A 19,432-nucleotide genomic window follows, 5' to 3' on the forward strand; every position below is an offset into this window, starting at 1 on the left:
CTGCTGCCAACAGAGGGAACCAAATAGGGGAACTCGACTAGGAGGGGAGAAATGACAGTGTGAGTTTGGATGGCCAACATAGCTTGATGTACTGGCTCAGGGCTTGAAGAGGAAGTTGAGAGGCAAACTTTGTAGTCATTGACAGATCTGACATGAGAAGCCTGGGATGAGATTACCAAAAGGCAATGTCTCACCCCTTGCCACTATTCTCCGCCCTCCCCCTCCTGTCCCTCCCCTCCCTTGGGGTCAGTAGTCTTTGGGGGAAATCTCCAGAAGCCAGGGCAGGCCCAGGTGACAGGTGTTTGTGAAGAACTCTGCAGGACTCCTGGGTAGCATGTTCCCCACTGTAGGCCTTCACCAAGTCAGCGTACTCACGCAGTCGTCTGCCTTCTCCCTCGGGGTTACCCTTCTCTTTACTAGCCTCCATCGCCCAGCTGTCTCCTCTGCAGATGGAGTGGAGACCCAGGGCCAGGGAAGCTCCCGAGCTCAGGGAGCGCGGGGCGGGACTCAGGGCGCATGCGCGGCCACTGTACGGAAGCCCGGAAGGAGGAGGGGAGGTGGCGGAGGCTCCGGTTTCTCGGGGCGGCGGCGGTTGGGATCATGAACCCGCTGTAAGGCGCAGGCTTCGCGGCACGAGGGGAGGGAGGAGGAGAAGGACGCCGCGTTGAAGTTCTCCGCCATGAACCTGAGGGGCCTTTTCCAGGACTTCAACCCGAGGTGAGGCGGCGGCATTGGCGGCACCCCCCAGGAGTCCGCACCGCGGGCTCCGGCACGGACTAGGGTGCGGACTCCGCGGAGGCGCAGCGGTCATGATGCTGCAGCCCGAGAACCAGGGCGCCTACCCGAGCCTCTGTGCGGATGTGAGCGGTTCTCTGATAAAGCAGTCGGCCTCGGTGCCTGCCTGGTTCCTTCTGCTCCGGGTGCCTTCAGCTTCCCGCCCGGCTGCGCCAACTATAACTGCCTCGCCACGGCCCAAGAAGCCCGGCCCGGAGCCTTGTCCGGCCCCCAGGGGAACCCCATTCCTCCCAGCTTGCCCTCCCTCATTGATGTCCCAACTTTCCCCTCTTGATTCTATCTTTTCCCACTCAGCTGCCTGTCCTCCATTCTCTATGCCAAGGCCATCTCACTTGACCAGACACCCTCAGCCTCCACCCCAGCTGTTTCCTCCAGTTCCTCTCAGCCCTTGAGGTTTTCCTGGATTTATGCCCACCTCTTGCTTGTTTGTTTCTTTGTTGAACTGGTATCTGAAACATTGTTGAATTCTTGGAGTCAGTGTCAGGGTATGACAATACCTTACATAATGCCTTTGAGGTTGAACCTGAGCATTTTTCATACGCATTTTCTCTTCACTGTAAGTTTTTTTGCAGGAAGTAGATATTACCGTTTTTTATTTCCCAGATGGGAACACCCAGTGGACAGTGTGTCGGAAACACTGGCTAAGGAATCAAGTATCTGTCCTTGTACTTGCCCACATGTTCTCTAACTGTGTTCCCTCCCCTATATGGTGAACTCCCTGAAACAGAGATCAGCCCCTGTTCTTCTTGCTATCCCCATTACCTCTCACATACTGTGTCTAGCACATAGTAGGCACTTGTAAAACGTGTATGGAACTAAATTAAGCCAAAAGACCTGGATTGGAGACCAGGCCACATATAACTGGGTGATTCTCTGCCCTTTGGCCATTTCTTAAACTAAGAGGTTGACCTAACTCAGGGGTTGGGAACTTTTTTTTTATGTCAAGGGCCATTTGGATATTTATTATATCATTCAGGAGCCTCACAGAATTATCAGCTTAAAAATTAGCCCACTATAGACTTGTTGAATTTTTTTTATTTGGCAGATAGAGTTAGACAGTGAGAGAGAGAGACAGAGAGAAAGGTCTTTCTTCCGTTGCTTCACCCCCCAAATGGCTGCCACGGCCGGAGCTACGCCGAACCGAAGCCAGGAGCCAGGTGCTTCTTCCTGGTCTTCCACGTGGGTGCAGGCGTCCAAGCACTTGGGCCATCCTCCACTGCCTTCCTGGGTCACAGCAGAGAGCTGGACTGGAAGAGGAGCAACTGGGACTAGAACCCAGCGCCCATATGGGATGCTGGCACCACGGGTGGAGAATTAACCAAGTGAGCCACGGTGCCGGCCCCGACTTGTTGAATTTTGAGTCCCACCTGGGGTTGCCTCGCAGGGACCAGACCAAATGATTTCATAGTTCTTATAAAGCTTGCGGGCTGGACATTCCCCATTCCTGACCTAAGTGATCTCTTAAGTTCACTGCTCTATGGAGGTAGTGTTTATTTCCCTCACTTACTAGTGGGAAGTCATGCACTTAATAAACCCTTTATTTGTACACTAGGTCCTATGCTAGGTACTTTAGGTGCTGCATGGTCCCAGCTTGGAGATGTAGAAGGTCATGTAAATAGATGGCTTATAGTACCATGCAAGGCTTGGGCTCTGGGAGGCCAGTGCAGATCATTATCTTGATTACTTGTTTGGGAATGAAAGTAAGTCTTGGGGACTGTGTTGGGAGTACAGTCTCCTTAGTGATGGTGAAATTTTAAGCTGTGGACCATTGTGACTGTGAATGTACTGTCATTTCTCCTCTTTCAGTTAATATTCTGTACTCTAATGCCAACATCCCTATCACAGTGCAGTCATTACCGTTATTGGCCTTGAAGGCACTCTCCATAGAGGAGCTTGTTTACAGTAGGTATCAGAGAACTAACTGCAGTACTTTCCTCTGCTTTTCCTGGGGTTAGGATTGGTTTGTCCAACTGTAAGGTTTGTGCTGAAGCTGGGCATGCCTTGTGTGTCTTCATTGTTTGTAGAGGGTGATAAGTAAAAGCTGAATTGTTTTGTGTCCTTGGGCAACCCACTTATCTGTTTTATCTGCAGAATGATAGGGAGGTTGAATTAATGATTGATTGCAAAGTGCTTTACAAATATAAAGTTTCATGAATTATTTACTATATGACAGATAATTTGCAAGCCACAAGGAACTGCTTCAAGTGACCTATCAGGCAAACAGAGTTGCCAAAGGAAAATAGTGCTGCACTGATAACACCCTTAACCATTTTTTCCTTTAACTACTTACCCCCCTAAAAAAAAGTGTGTGGAAATTATAACACTATTTATCTAAGTAGATTTTTAATAATCGTTAGCATCTTTATTAATACCTTAATTCTCCATGGATTAAAATGCATCTACCTGAAAAGTACAAAGGTGCTTTTTGTTGGGCTGTTTTCCTGATTTCAGTGTTGTCAGTTGGGAGTGAGCAGTGGTAAGTTACAGATATTTCAGAAAGACATTGGTCAGGTAATATTGGTAAATTAGGTATCTTTTATTAAAAAGATTTTTATTTATTTATTTGAAAGGCAGAGTCACAGATAGGCAGAGGCAGAGAGAGAGAGAGAGAGGTCCTCCATCAGCTGGTTCACTCCCCCAGATGACCACAACAGCCTGAGCTGGGCTGATCCAAAGCCAGGAGCCAGGAGCCTCTTTCAGGTCTCCCATGTGGGTGCAGGGGCCCATAGACTTGGTCCATCTTCTGCTGCTTTCCCAGGCCATAGCAGAGAGCTGGATCAGGAGTGGAGCAGTCAGGACTCAAACCAGTGCCCATATGGGATGTCGATACCACAAGCAGCAGCTTCACCTGCTATACCACAGTGCCAGCTCCTAGATATCTTTTTTAAAACTGATAATGTTTCACGTCTTATGGGCATACTGTATGTTTTACATTGTGCTTTTATCTTGTAGCATGCCAAGGAGAGTCTTCAAGATAGCTAGAGAGAAAACTGAATGGTATAGACAGGAAGATACCTTGTGCTGGGGTCTCAAATCTCAGTGCTACTACTTTGCTCCTTACCTCTAATTCTGAGCCAACATTATTTTAGCTTGCATACTTGGAATAGTAGCTGACTCAATAAATATTTGTGGAGTGAATAAGTGAGTAACTCTCAGGCCTGCAAGGGAAATCTAGAACTGCTGCATTTAATCACAGCTTTCTTTGTGATCTTCAGCTTAGTTCTCTTTCCCTTAAGCCTCTGTTTTCAAAGATCAGCCATTCCATTGGAGGGGAAGGCAAAATGTGGCTGCCTTTACTTTGCAGATGATGTCTATGTCACGGAAATAGTCACTACCATAGTTTGGTGGGTATAAAGGCATGGACTGTGGGTCCAGATCTCCTTCCTTACTTTTTGGATCTTGGTGAGTCTGAACCCACTGCTATATTGCCAAGGTTCTGGAAACTAGCGATAAGAATGATTCACAGGTGTCAACATTCAGACATGCAGGGCTACCAGCTGACCCTCTGCCTATTTCCATCTGGCACAAAACTGATTGATCCTGAACTTCTTTTTCTTTCTTCTTTTTCTTTTAAGATTTATTTATTTATTTGAAAGTGAGAATTAGAGAGAGAGACAGAGTGATCCTTCATCTGCAGGTTCACTCCCCAGCGGGCTGCAAAGGCCAGGGATGTGCCAGGCCGAAGCCAGAATCCTCATTCATGTCCCCCATGTGGGTGCCAGGGGCCCACACACTTGATCTGTCTTGTACTGCTTTCCCCAGGCCATTAGCAGAGAGCTGGATAGGAAGTCGATCAACCAGAACATGAACCAGCTTCCAAATGGTATGTGCTGGTGATGCCTTTAACACTACACCGTAACATTGGTCCTGAACTTCTTTTTCTTTTTTCTTAAATATTTTATGTATTTATTTGAGAGGCAGAGTTACAGACAGTAAGGGAGAGACAGAGAGAAAGGTCTTCCTTCCGTTGGTTCACTCCCCAGATGGCCACAACAGCCGGAGCTGCACTGATCCGAAGCCAGGAGCCAGGTGCTTCCTCCTGGTCTCCCATACAGGTGCAGGGGCCTTAGCACTTGGGCCATCTTCTACTGCTTTCCCAGGCCATAGCAGAGAGCTGGATTGGAAGAAGAACAGCCAGGACTAGAACTGGTGCCCATATGGGATGCCGGCACTGCAGGCGGAGGATTAACCTACTGCACCAAGGCGCCGGCCCCGGAACTTCTTTTTCATAATTGCTTTTCTGTTTTACAGGGTAAGACTTGCTGAAATAGACATACTTGACCCTCCAAGAAGTCCTTCCTTGAAGGCCTGACACTTTCCAACACCTATGGAACCTTATTCAGAGAATAGGCAAATTGTTAGAACTATATAGAAATAGCAAACTCTGATTCTGAGGCATTCCTTGGAGGTAGAGACCCAGGAATAGTTGGCATTAAGTGGGTAGCCTGCCCACACCAAAGATCCTTGAGATTTTCTGCTACCTTGGTGGAGTTGCTGCTTCAAAGGAGGACCTTCAGCTTGGTAGCCAGGTAGCACAGGTATTGGAAGCTGTGAGAACTCTGCTGGGTTGTATATTGGCCTGGAACAAAAGGCAGAGAAATGTCTCTCTGGGGATTCTGGCATATGAGCATGAGGATTGATGAAGTAATTGTCATTTTAGGAACTTGTATATGCTGCATTTTCTAAAGCCATTCAATGTAAGTTGTCTTTTTTTTTTAATATCTATTAAGAAGAGTTACAGAGAGAGTAAGAGAGATCTTCCATCCACTAGTTTACTTCCCAGATGGCTGCAATGGCCCTTGCTGGGGCAGGCCTAAGACAAGAACCAGGAGCTTTACCTGGATCTCCCACATGCGTGGCAGAGGCCCAAACACTTAGGCCATCTTCCACTGCTTTTCCAGGCCATTAGCAAAGAGCTGGATTGGAAGTGGAGCAGATGGGGCCCAAAACCAGTACCCGTATGGGATGCTGGCATCACAGGTAGTATCTATACCTGCTACACTATAAGGTTGGCCCAGTAAGCTGTCGTTTATTTGAAATTGGGAAAAATGAATGTCATTGCTAGTAATAGTTCACAGAAGACAGCCACCTGACTTTTATCAGTCATTTTGCAGAATATTTTTAAAAGCATTAACTCACCAAATGTCTTTTGCCTTTCTATCATGTGCCAGGAGATGTGCTAGGTGCTTTAAGTGCCAAAATAAATGAGTCCCTCTCTCAGGTCCCAAGCCTAGTGAAAGGAACAGAAATGGAAAGAGAAATTAAAGTTCAACAGTCTGAGGCATTACAAAGCCGAATACCAAATGCTATGGGAGTACAAAGGGTAGAGCCACTAATTCTGTTTACAGTAGGTGGGAAATATTCTGTCATAGAAGCGACTTTTTTTGGTAACCTCTTAGTTTCTTAGGATCAAGATTTTTTAAAAAAAATATTTGTTTTTGTTTTTATTTATTTGAAAGGCAGAGTTACAGAGAACAGGAGAGAGAGAGAGAGAATGAATGAAAGAATGAATGAATATCTTCCATCTGCTGGTTCATCCCCTAAATGGCTACAATGGCTGGGGCTGGGCCAGGCCAAAGCTAGGAGCCAGGAGCTTCTTCCAGGTCTCCCTTGTGGGTGTAGGAGCCCAAGCACTTGGGCCATCTTCTACTGCTTCCCCAGGCACATTAGCAGGGAGCTGGATCAGAAGTGGAACAGCTGGGACATGAACCTGCGCCCATATGGGATGTGAGCATTGCAGGTGGAGGCTTAACCTGCTGTGCCACAGCGCTGGTCCCTAGAAGTGTCATTTATGCTATATTTTGAAAGGTAATTGTAGGATTTTGTCAGAGCAGAGAGCAGGAATGGCGTTTTAGAAGGGACTTAGAAATGTATGAAGACCTGGCATCATGAGAGAGCCTGAGATGTTCTGAGAGTAGTGAGCAGGTAAGTGTGGTAGGAGCACTGCACATGACATGGGACTTAAAAAATACATAGTGTTAATTTCTGCAAGTATTCCTTACACATCATTGTTACGAAAGCATCTCCTAATGCGTCAGTGTGAACAGATTGTTAGTACTTAGCAGTCAGGGAACTACTCACTACCAGAGTGACTCTTTATCGGTCTGCCCTATTAAGCTACCTACAGTTAGATAATTGTTTTGATGTTACTGAGATTATTATTAATAATAGCTGTGACCTAGTGAGTAGCTTTCATGTGCCAGGTACAATATACATGCTTTGTATCCATTATCCCTGATCTTTACAACAGCCCTTCAAGTTACATTTCAGCCTTATTTTATTTATTTTTAAACTTCATCCAGGTCTTCCACACGAGTGTCAGGGCCAGAGGCACTTCAGTCATTATCTGCTGCTTCCCAGCATGCATTAACAGGAAGCTGAATCAGTAGGGTACCTGGGACTCAAACCAGGCACTCCGATGGGATGTGAATGTCCCAAGTAGGGGCTGAACCTATTGCACCACAATACCTACACCTCAACCTTATTTTAGAGAGTCTTAGAGAGTTTGTGACTTCTCTAAAGTTGCAAAGGCACTAAGGGACCCAGTTAGGATTCTAATCCTGATCAGTCTTCTTCTGAAGTCTGTGTTCTTTTTATCATGCTGCCTCACTAATTTAGTGACAACCCTTTTCTCTCATGACACAGTAGGTCCAATATACTAAGGAACTTTATATTTATAAAGCTGTGATTAAATAAAGCAGACTTTATATTGGAGCTTATAGTATTGGTATTTAAACAAATTACATGGAGAAACAATATGTATACCTATTCCAGTGCTCATACTCCTTGCCACCATCTGGGATTCCTTTTAGTGTCAGTTTATAAATCATAAGAAAATCCATCTCATTACTTTATAATCATATATCATTTTTAATCAAAATAGTCCTACCTGGTTTGATCACACATCGTATTCACTAAACTTGGCTCTGGCTGAGTCTTGACTATTTCCAAAAATCAAATACATTATTAGTGAAGATTTGGCACCACTTAGAATATTCGAAAGAACAGACTGTAGGCTATCAAGGCACTTCCAGGAAGAAGGCTCAAAAGATAGTTTGAGCAATGAAGTGTCATGGGAATTAGTGGATTGCCTTCCAAGGGAACTGGTTAAAGGAGACAAGTCTAATTTGAATGCATATTTTCTGATTTTAAAAATATAATTCCCATTATTTGGTAATTACATGCACACTTCCTTGACAGAGTTCACCAAAGGTCAAGATTTTTTTTTTTTTGACAGGCAGAGTTAGACAGTGAGAGAGAGACAGAGAAAGGTCTTCCTTCTGTTCGTTCACCCCCCAAATGGCCGCTACGGCTGGCACTGCGCCGATCCGAAGCCAGGAGCCAGGTGCTTCCTCCTGGTCTCCCATGCGGGTGCAGGGCCCAAGCACTTGGGCCATCCTCCACTGCCTTTCCGGGCCACAGCAGAGAGCTGGACTGGAAGAGGAGCAACTGGGACAGAACTGGCACCCCAACTGGGACTAGAACCTGGAGTGCCGGCGCTGCAGGCAGAGGATTAGCCTAGTGAACTGCAGCGCCGGCCGAAGATCAAGATTTTGAGGTGCTGAATAAATATGCTGAATACTCGAGTAAATGCTCAATATAAAATGGACATATATCACCGGAAAACTCATTGTAGAGGAGAAATGATGGTTGGGAGGAGTATTTGATAGTTTCCTGGAACTCTAGGAGTTAAGTTTCCTAATGTTGGGGTTTCTAATTCCTTGCCCAGTGATAGGCTATCCCTGTACAAGACCCTTAGAATTTAAAACAAAGCCTTGAATTAAACTCTGATGATGGATTCTGTATAACCGATGGTTCATCATTTGTCAGCTCTGTCCCAATAGTAAAAAAAAAAAAAATGATTGCTAAATGAAACTGTTATGCCAGTGTGGCAGAACTTTTCTCTTTCATAATAATGTTAGAGCTAAAATAGGTAAATTGTATCATTTTCACAGAGCCTTCACATACCTTTTGGCTTAGTGAATCAGTATATGAGACATTAGATGAGAAGACAGACTTAGGGAAAATTAACTCACCCAAGACTGCACAACTGATAAATGACAGATGGGGAACTTTAATGCAGATCTTTTTATCAGCCTATGCTCTTTTTTATCCTCTCTTAAGAGTGATTTGTTTTCAGTTGGCTTTTTGTGCTTTTTTATAAATGGTTAAATGCTCTTAAAAATATTTCATCTTGGTAAATCCAGTTAAAATAGCCACTAAGATTTTAAATGTGGTTAATATGATTCTTTTCAGTGTAAGAGGTGCAATCCCTTTAATAGTTTTTGAGAATGTCAGTTAGCAATTTGTCAGTTGGAGCTATTATCTGAAGCTGTAGACAGGAATATGCCACCCAAAGTGAGTGTGTGTTTGTGTACGGGTACATGCTCCAGTTAAGCCAGAAATTTCCACTGGAGGAAATGGATGGTTCTTAAGATTCCACTTCATTATTTGGATTTGCAGAAAACAGAACTAGAAGTTTTATCAGCACAGTCATCCCTTTGCTATATATCTACATCTATATCTATATCTACATCTCTATCTACATCTCTATCTATCTATCTATCTATCTATATCTATTTTCCCTCTCTGTTGTCATTCTTCCCTTTGTCCCTGTTCCCTCTACCAGTAGTGAAGAGATGAAATTTGAGCCTGAGCAGAAAACTCCATACACCTATGTGGGAGACCTGAGTGGAATTCTAGGTTCCCGGCTTTTGCCTGGCCCAGCCCTGGCTCTTGTGTCCATTTGGGGAATGAACCAGTAAATGGAAGATCAGTTCATTCTCCCTCCCTCCCTCCCTTCTCTGCCTTTCAAATAAATAAGTAAATCTTTAAAAAACTAATAGTAACTCAAAATAGTTTACAATTTGTGCCTTTTTAAAAAACTTAGGTTTTCTTATCACCATATTATTGCTACAAGTACATTGTCTTGCCAATCTTAATATTTTCTATTTGATATGCAGTCATCTTTTGGAATTGGCTCCCAAATGTATTGGTATTATTGAAATATTATTGCTTCTTCCTCTAATTAAAAGAATGTGTATAAATTTCATCTTTCAAATTTTCTGCTTATATCAATTTGTTTTATTTGTAGTTTAATTTTTTCAAAGAACAAGCTGTTGGTATTACTTGTCAGCTCTATTTTTACATCTATTTCTACTTTTAGTTTTTTCCCCCACTTTTAACTTTATTATTTTCATATTTTGGCTTTTTTAGATAGAAACTTACTTAGTTTGCATCTTTTTTCCTCTTTGCTTTTATTTAAACTTTTGGAGTATATACCTTTTCTCTGAGTTCTACTTTGGCAGAAGTCTAGCTTTTTTGACATTTATAGTTGTGTTAAAGTGTATTTTAAATATTCTGTAATAATGATAATGTTCTGTTTAATCCTTGATTTTGTTTTTAAGGAAAGAAACTAACATTTATTGAGTGTTATCTGCTTGGTGCAAGCCATGTAACAAGTACTTTTTTTTTTAAAGATTTTATTTATTTATTTCACAGGTAGAGTTACAGACAGTGAGAGAGAGAGACAGAGAGAAAGGTCTTCCTTTTCTGTTGGTTCATCCCCCAAATGGCCGCCATGGCCAGAACTATGCCGATCTGAAGCCAGGAGCCAGGTACCTCCTCCTGGTCTCCCATGCGGGTGCAGGCGCCCAAGCACTTGGGCCATCCTCCACTGCCTTCCCAGGCCAGAGCAGAGAGCTGGACTGGAAGAGAAGCAGCTGGGACTAGAACCTGACACCCATATGGGATGCTGGCGCTGCAGGCGGAGGATTAACCCAGTGAGCCATGGAGCCAGCCCCAACAAGTACTTTCAAATCAACTATTTAATCCTTACCTTAGTACTGTCTGCTAGAGTTGATGTTATCTATGTTATCTGCATTTTGTGAGGTAATAAATAAATAATATAACAATAAACAACTAAATTATGAATCTGTTGCATTCAAAAGGCGCAGTTGAAAACCAGTGTCAAAAAGTCAAACCAAGGGGCTGGCAGCATGGCACAGTGGGTTAAAAGCAGGGGCTTTTTTTTTTTCTTTTTTTTTTAACTTTTATTTAATGAATATAAATTTCCAAAGTATGGCTGATGGATTACAATGGCTTCCCCCCCATATCGTCTCTCCCACCCGCATCTCTCCCCTTTCCCACTCCCTCTCCCCTTCCATTCACATGAGGATTCATTTTCGATTCTCTTTATATACAGAAGATCAGTTTAGCATACATTAAGTAAAGATTTCAACAGTTTGCTCCCACACAAACATAAAGTGAAAAATAATAGATGATGTTTTAAATGATGATGAAATCAGATCAGACCTATTGTCATGTTTAATCCCAGTGAGAGTCAAGTTGGGAATTGATAATTTCTTCTTTTTTTTTTTTTACAGAAGATCAGTTTAGTATACATTAAGTAAAGATTTCAACAGTTTGCACCCCCATAGAAACACAAAGTGAAATATACTGTTTGAGTACTCATTATAGCATTAAGTCTCACTGTACAGCACATTAAGGACAGAGATCCTACATGAGGAGTAAGTGCACAGTGACTCCTGTTGTTGACTTTACAAATTGACACTCCTGTTTATGGCATCGGTAATCTCCCTATGCACCAGTCATGAGTTTCCAAGGCTATGGAAGCCTTTTGAGTTCACCGACTCTTATCTTGTGTAGACAAGGTCATATTCAAAGTGGAGGTTCTCTCCTCCCTTCAGAGAAAGGTACCTCCTTCTTTGAAGACCTGTTCTTTCCACTGGGATCTCACTCACAGAGATCTTTTTGCCAGAGTGTCTTGGCTTTCCATGCCTGAAATACTCTCATGGGCTTTTCAGCCAGATCTGAATGCCTTTAGGGCTGATTCTGAGGCCAGAGTGCTGTTTAGGACATCCACCATTCTATGAGTCAAAAGCAGGGGCTTTTATTAGAGAGAGAGAGAGAAGAAAAAAAACCTCCTATCTGCTGTGCTGGTATACTCCCCAAATGCCTACAATAGCCTGGGACTGGGACAGGAGCTGGGAGCCTGGAACTCAATCCAGGTCTTCTAGGTGGATGGCAGGAACTTGAGCCATGACTGCTGGCTCTCATGGTCTGCATTAGTAGGAAAGTGGAGTAAGAGCAAAGTGTTGAACCTAAGCATTTCAATATGGGACATAGATATCCTAACCTGTGTCTTAACTCCTAGGCTGAACAGTCACCTCTGGATTTTTAGTCTACTACATGACCTTTCTTCTTGTAGAGCTACGGTAGGCAGAATAAATATGTTTACATTCTAATCCTTGGAACCTGGGAATATGTTCCAGTTCATGGCAAAGAGGAATGGAAGTATGAAAGTTTTCTAAAGATCTCACCTTAAAATAAGGAGACTATTTTAGAAAATATGAGGGTGCTTCAAAAATTCATAGAAAATGGAATTTAAAAAGTAATTTTATTTTAATACGTAAATTTTGAAATATTTATCTAGTTTTTTCATAATGCACATTTCCCATACATTTTTGAAAAACCCCTGTATCTGTGAATTTCAAATATTCTTTGCAACAATATCTTTTAATCCTAAATGTAGAAAGGGGGGACAAAAGAGGAGGTCAGGGTAATTCAAGATGAGAACAAATGGGCTCTCCATTGCTAACTTTGAAGATGGAGGAGGAGGGCTGCAGAAGCTGGGAAAAGCAAGGAAACATTCTTCCCAAGACTCTCTGGAAGGAATATAGCCTGCTGACACCTTGAGTTAGCCCTGTGTGGCTCAAATTAGACATCTGGCCACCAGAACTGTAAGATAATGATGTTTCTTTTTAAGTCACTAAGTTTGTGGTAATTTGGTATGGCAGCAAAATGGAAATTAATACACAGGGCAGTCAATCCATCATATTTTCTAACCCCAGTATTTGAATTATATGTTTGTACTATTACTTGTCTTCTTATGAATTTATATTTCTTTCTATTTTCAAAAATTTTAATTTAATAGACAAACTTTTTTTTAAAAAACAATTATTTATTTGCAGGTCAGGGTTACAGAGAGAGAGAGAGAGAGAGAAAGAGAGAGAGAGAGAGAGAGAAGGCACTTCCATCTGCTGATTCACTCCTCAGTTGGCCACAATGGCTAGTACTGTGCCAGGCTAAAGCCAGGTGCCAGGAAATTCTCCCACATTGGTGACAGGGGCCCAGACACTTGGACCATCTTCCACTCTTTCTCCAGCCCATTAGCAGGAATCTGGATTAGATGTGGAACAGCCAGGACATGAACTATTATCCATAGGGTATGCACAGAGGATGGCTTTACCCACTAAGCTGCAACACCAGCCCTGACATAATCTCTTAATTTCTGAGTTGGCATTCCCACATCCCATATTGGAGTGCCAGTTCAAGTCCTGGTTACCCTGCTTATGGTGCCTCTTCTTGCTGATACATACTGGGAGGCAGCAGGTGATGGCCTAGTAATTGGGTTCCTGCCCCCTATGTGGGAGAAGCAGATTGAGTTCTGGGCACCCGACTTAAGCCTGACCCAGCCCTGGCTGTTGTGGACATTTGGGGAGTGAATCAGCAGATAGAAGATCAATCTCTCGCTCTTGCTCTTGCTCTTGCTCTTGGCTCTGCCTTTTGAGTAGATGAAAATAAACATTAAAAAAAAAAACTCTTCATTTCCCTTTAAATTAGGTAAAGAAAATCACTTTCTGACATTTAGAATATTTTAGTACTTCTGTTTTCATTAGTTCCAATATTCTTATATAAATAAAACACTTTTTTATGGACGATAATGAATTTAGCTTACAGCATGTTTACCCTATCATCTACTTTTTGTTTATAGTCTGAAATTCCTTTAGAAAATAATTACCTCTACATAGTATCTTACCTGTGAATCCTGTGTCTATCGTTATCTTTACATTTGTGAATGTTATAGTTCACTGATTTCTTTCTTTTATTTTTTTTTATTTTTTTTTTTATTTTTGACAGGCAGAGTGGACAGTGAGAGAGAGAGACAGAGAGAAAGGTCTTCCTTTGCCGTTGGTTCACCCTCCAATGGCCGCCGCTGCAGCCGGCGCACCGCGCTGATCCGATGGCAGGAGCCAGGATCCAGGTGCTTTTCCTGGTCTCCCATGGGGTGCAGGGCCCAAGCACCTGGGCCATCCTCCACTGCACTCCCTGGCCATAGCAGAGAGCTGGCCTGGAAGAGGGGCAACCGGGACAGAATCCGGCGCCCTGACCGGGACTAGAACCCGGTGTGCCTGCGCCGCAAGGTGGAGGATTAGCCTATTGAGCCACGCGCCGGCCGATTTCTTTCTTTTTTTAAAAAAGATTTTATTTATTTATTTGAGAGGTAGAGTTACAGACAGTGAGAGGGAGAGACAGAGAGAAAGGTCTTTTGTCTGTTGGTTCACTCCCCAGATAGCCACAGTGGCCGGAGCTGCACCGATCTGAAGCCAGGAGCCAGGAGCTTCTTCTGCGTCTCCCACGCAGGTGCAGGGGCCCAAGGACTTGGCCATCTTCCACTGCTTCCCAGGCCATAGCAGAGAGCTGAATTGGAAGTGGAGCAGCCAGGACTAGAACCTGCACCCATATGGGATGCCAGTGCTGCAGGCAGAGGATTAACCTATTGTGCCATGGCGCCAGCCCCCACTGATTTCTTTCAAATAATTTGTTTTCAAGGCCATCATTTTTGACAATGATATTTGTAGCCATAGACTTTGGTTGAAAGCTTGATTTTTATTTTCTAGATTTTACAATAGTCTCTGCTTTTTATTTTTTAAGATTTATTTATTTGAGAGGCAGAGCTACAGACAGAGAAGGACAGAGAGAGAGGTCTTCCATCCACTACTTCACTCCCCATATGGCTACAATGGCCAGAGCTGGACCCATCCGAAGCCAGGAGCCAGGAGCTTCTTTCAGGTCTCTCACATGGAGGTAGGGGCCCAAGCACTTGGGCCATCTTCCACTGCTTTCCTGGCCATTATCAGAGAGCTGGATTGGAAGAGGAGCAGCCAGGACAGAAACCGGTGCCCATTTGGGATGGTGACTCCTCAGGCAGAGGCTTAACATACTACAACACAGCATCAGCTCCATCATCTCTGCTTTAAGAGATGAAAAAGGTTGTCTCTGCTGGTTACTTTTTATATTTGTGGTGATGATTCCATTTCTATTAACTTGTGAATCCTTCCCTCCCACCCCACCACCATGAGCCCTTTTCTTTGCAAAAGTCTAAAGGATGAAGTCATTATTGTCTTGGCATGTTTCAACATTAGCTTTCTTTTTCTTTGTGGTAGCTTTTAAAATGTCTTTGTTTTTTAGTATTAATAATAATGACTAACATATATTTAGTACAGCAATTATTAGACATTTACACAGAGCTCTAGAGGGTTTTGAGATACTTTACAGTAGTCTGCAAGGTCAAAATTACTTTCATAATAATACTGAGAAATATTTTGTTTCTTTTGTTTCATAATAATACTGAGAAGTATTTTGTTTCAGCATTGGTACTGGTGGTGTAGATGCAGTGGGGATGTGTGTCAAACAGCAGGTGCCTGAGCACAAATCAGGACAATGGCACCAGCTGCACGGCACTAGTTGTCTTTGGTTTCCTCACCTCCATAGACTTGCAGTTTAAAAATATGACTGCATCACTTAGGAATGTCCTTGATAAAGCAGAAGAAATATTAATCTCATTTAATCTTGAGTCCTGAGTGGGCATCTGTTTTAACATTCCATGTGATGAAATGGGGTTTATGCATAAAGGCTTTCTGCTGTAGACTGAAGTGCAACAGTTGAATCAAAGCAATGTGTGTCTGAGTTGTAAGCTGCTCTTTTCATGGAACACCATTTTCATTTGGAAGGACAACTAAGAGATAAGATAGGTCATTTGCATAAGGATATTTGGCAGACATTGTCTCAAGAATGCAAAAATTGAACTTGCTTCTTCAAGGAAAACAACTTGTAGTATTTGGTGCAAATGGTAAAATTTGAAATGAAGCATGGGAAAATCAGAATTTTTAGAAACTTCTTTCCACTACGATGGCTTGGCAGTGTGTCAGTACCTAAAATGTTTCCAACTGAGTGGTCATAACAACTACTGTGATTTTTATTTTTTGCTATTCATTTAGTGAAATAAGTCAACATTTGAAAGATCAATGATCAGTGAACCAGTATTTTTCAGTCAACTTACATGGAATTACACAGTCATGCAGGGATAAAAGATGTCAAAGGGATCACATAAATAAGACCAGTATCTGCTAATAATAATTGATAGAATTAAAAAGGAGAGAATGACCCAACATGGGAATTGAGATATATGGCAGACTCATAGAATGGCAAATGCCCTAAACAGCACCCTGGCCTCAGAATCAGCCCTTAAGACATTCAGATCTGGCTAAAAAGCCTATGAGAGTTTCCCAGGCCTGGAAAGCCAAGACACTGCAGCAAAAAACAAACAAACAAACAAAACAAAACCTAAATGAAAGATCTCTGTGAGTGATATCCCAGTGGTAAGAAGGGGCCATCAAAGAAGGAGGTAACTTTCTCTGAAGGGAGGAGAGAACTTCCACTTTGATTATGGCCTTGTCTAAATAAGGTCGGAGTTGGTGAATTCAGGAGGCTTCCAAAACCTTGGCAGCTTATGTCAAGAGCCCTGGGTGATTACTGATGTCATAAACAAGAGTGTCAATTGTTAAATCAACAACAGGAGTCACTCTGCACTTGCTCCCCATGTAGGACCTCTGTCCTTAATGTGTTGTACTATGAGAATTAATGGAAAAACTAGTCTTCAAACAATACTTTATACTTTGTGTGTCTATGTGGGTACAAACTGTTGAAATCTTTACTTAGTATAGAGTTGATCTTCTGTATATATACATAATTAAAAATGAATCTTAAAGAATGGGATGGGAGAGGGAATAGGAGTTGGGATGGTTTGTGGATGGGAGGGTGATTATGCAGGGAAAAACCGCTATAATCCCAAAGTTGTACTTTCGAAATTTATATTGTATTAAATAAAAATTTTCTTAAAAGATTCAAAGTGCAGGAGAGACTAGTGCATTTTAATGTTGCAGTGTTCAAAAGTTCATTGATAGGATTTCCAATTCTACATTACAGTTAACATTTTTAAAGGTTTTTATTTATTTGAAAGTCAGAGTTACACATAGAGAGGAGAGGCAGAGGGGGAGGGGGTCTTCCATCCAATGGTTCACTCCCCAATTGGCCGCAATGGCTGGAGCTGTGCTGATCTGAAGCCAGGAGCCAGGAGCTTCTTCTGGGTCTCCCACGTAGGTGCAGAAGCCCAAGGACTTGGACCATCTTCTATGCTTTCCCAGGCCACAGCAGCGAGCTGGATCAGAAGTGGACCAGCCGGGACTCCAACCTGTACCCATATGGGATGCCAACGCTTCAGGCCCGCGCTTTAACCCGCTGTGCCACAGCGCCGGCCCCCATTACAGTTAACATTTAAGAAACTTCCACTTGGGACTGGTAATGTGGTGCAGTAGCTTAAATGGCTGTTTGGGACACCTGCATCCAAGATGATATTGCCAGGTTCAAGTCCTGGCTACTTCATGCCTCTGATCTAACTTCCTGCTAATGTGTCTGTGAGGCAGCAAAAGATGGCCCAAGTACTTGAGATCCTATCACCCATGTGATGGACCTAGGTGGAACTCCTGGTGCCTGGCTTCAACCTGGACTAGCCCTGGGATTTGTGAGCATTTGGGAAGTGAACTCCAATAGAAGGACAATCTTTCCCCCTCCTCTATCTCTCCCTCTCTCTCCCTCCCTGCCTTTATATCTGTGTCTCCAACCTTTCCTTTCTACCTCCCTCCTTCTACGTTTCAAATAAATAATAAAAAAAATCTTTTAAAAAAGGAAACTTCTACTTGTTGAATTTTGTGACTTATTGAAGGAAATATCTACCATTATCTTAAAAAGCTGTTAAAATACTTTTTTTTTCTGGTTTTGGCATTGTGGCACTGAAGGTTTAAGCCATGGCCTGCAGCATCGGCATCCCATATGAGCACCAATTCAATTCCCAGCTGCTCCATTTCTGATCCAGCTCCCTGCTAATGTGCCTGGGAAAGTAGCACAGGATGGCCCAAGTCCTTGGGCCCCTGCACCTGCGTGGAAGACCCAGAAGAAGCTCCTGGCCCTGGTCCTTGCAGGCATTTGGGGGGAGGGGGGTGAACTAGCAAGTGGAAGATCTTTCTCTCTCTCCTTCTCTCTCTGTGACTCTGCCATTCAAACAAATAAATAAATCCTTTAAGAAAAGTTCTTTTCTAAATGTGTATCTCTATAAGGCCAGATTATGTTTGAATCAAAATAATACATTGCAACAGAATGAGTGCAAGTGTCTTCTGTGAAGCCAGAAATTCAAAGCTTTGTAAAACTATAGAAACAATGCCACTCTTTTCACTAAATTTATATTGGTTTTGGAAAATAGTTTTTTTCATATAATTATGTTAATATGTAATATGTTTATTGTTACTTTTAAATAGTAAATATCTTAAAATAACCATTTTATTGTATGGTACAGGAGATATTAATAGAGGTAATCCATATCAATAGAAGCCCTTAGAGGAAATCAGTAATTTTTTAAAAAATATTGACATGTAATATTTGTATTTATTTATGGGGTACAAGGTGGGGTTTTGATGTATGTACACATTATGTGATGATGAAATCAGAGTAATTAGCACACCTAGCACCTTAAATATTTGCCATCTCTTTGTTGTGAGGCCATTCAAGGATTCTCAATAATTTTTACGTTTGTCAGGAGCTAGCATTGTGGCATAGCTGGTAAAACTTCCACCTGTGACACCAGCATACCATATGGGCAAGGGTCCCACCTCCAAATTTTATCACTTTAGGGATTAGGTTTCAACAAATGGATTTTGAGGAAACACAAACATTCAATCCATAATAACTGACAGGAAAAATTCAATATCCAAATAAATATAAGTTAAAACTACAATGAGATAAAATTACTAACTCACTAGAATGACAAAAATGAAAATGATTAACCATAGCATGTGTTGCCAAGGAGGTACTGCAGTTGGAACTCTCATATATGTTGGTGAGAATGTCAAACAATACAACCACTTTAGAAAACACACTGGCAATGTTTCAGGTACATACTTATTTTATGACCCACTAACCACACATCTAGATGTTTACTTAAGAAAAAGGGAGTCACTGGAAACAACCCAAATGTCCATAAATTTATGAAAGGTTAAACCATTTGAAGTAAATTCATTCAATGGAATACAAATTAGCAGTGAAAATGAACATACTATAGATCCAGACAAAAACATGGATGAAAATGAGGTGTATTTTGCTAAGTAATTTAGACTGAATATACAACATATTGTATAGTGAGCTCTAAAGTGTTTGATATTCTGTAAAAGGAAAACTGTAGACATAGAAAACAAATCAGCAGTTACTAGTGGCTATGTTAGGGGAAGAGGCTGACTATATAAGGATGTGAGGGAATATTATGCAGTGATGAAACTGGTCTTTATATGTTTGAGTGGTAGTTAATGGAAGCATATGGATGTGTCAAAACTCACAATTTACATTAAAAGTCTAAATTTTAATTTATAAACTATACATTTAACAAGCATTTGCTAATTGGAATATACTAGGAACTCAATAGCAAAAAAACAATCCAGTTTTAAAA

General features: G+C 42.2%; 1 protein-coding gene across 8 annotated transcripts in view; it reads left to right on the top strand.

Annotated features, from left to right (window-relative positions):
• The window catches only part of TMEM185A (transmembrane protein 185A), a 75,344-nt gene that overhangs the window by 27,590 nt on the left and 28,322 nt on the right, over window positions 1-19,432 (top strand). For 2 of the 8 annotated variants that reach the window (XM_051831611.3, XM_008273468.5), the window contains exon 1: window positions 516-717. The exons of 3 other annotated variants lie outside the window; for them this stretch is intronic. In XM_051831611.3, the coding sequence (XP_051687571.1) occupies window positions 680-717 (38 nt within the window). In that variant the 5' untranslated portion in view covers window positions 516-679. Of the gene's footprint in view, window positions 1-515; window positions 718-19,432 lie in introns of those variants that run through there. 3 more of the 8 variants (XM_089323715.1, XM_089323713.1, XM_089323714.1) reach the window with 2 other exon arrangements.

Source organism: Oryctolagus cuniculus, chromosome X (genome assembly GCF_051225735.1).
Source record: "Oryctolagus cuniculus isolate XC-2025 breed Fujian yellow rabbit chromosome X, ASM5122573v1, whole genome shotgun sequence".
In the NCBI taxonomy this organism is placed as follows: Eukaryota; Metazoa; Chordata; class Mammalia; order Lagomorpha; family Leporidae; genus Oryctolagus; species Oryctolagus cuniculus.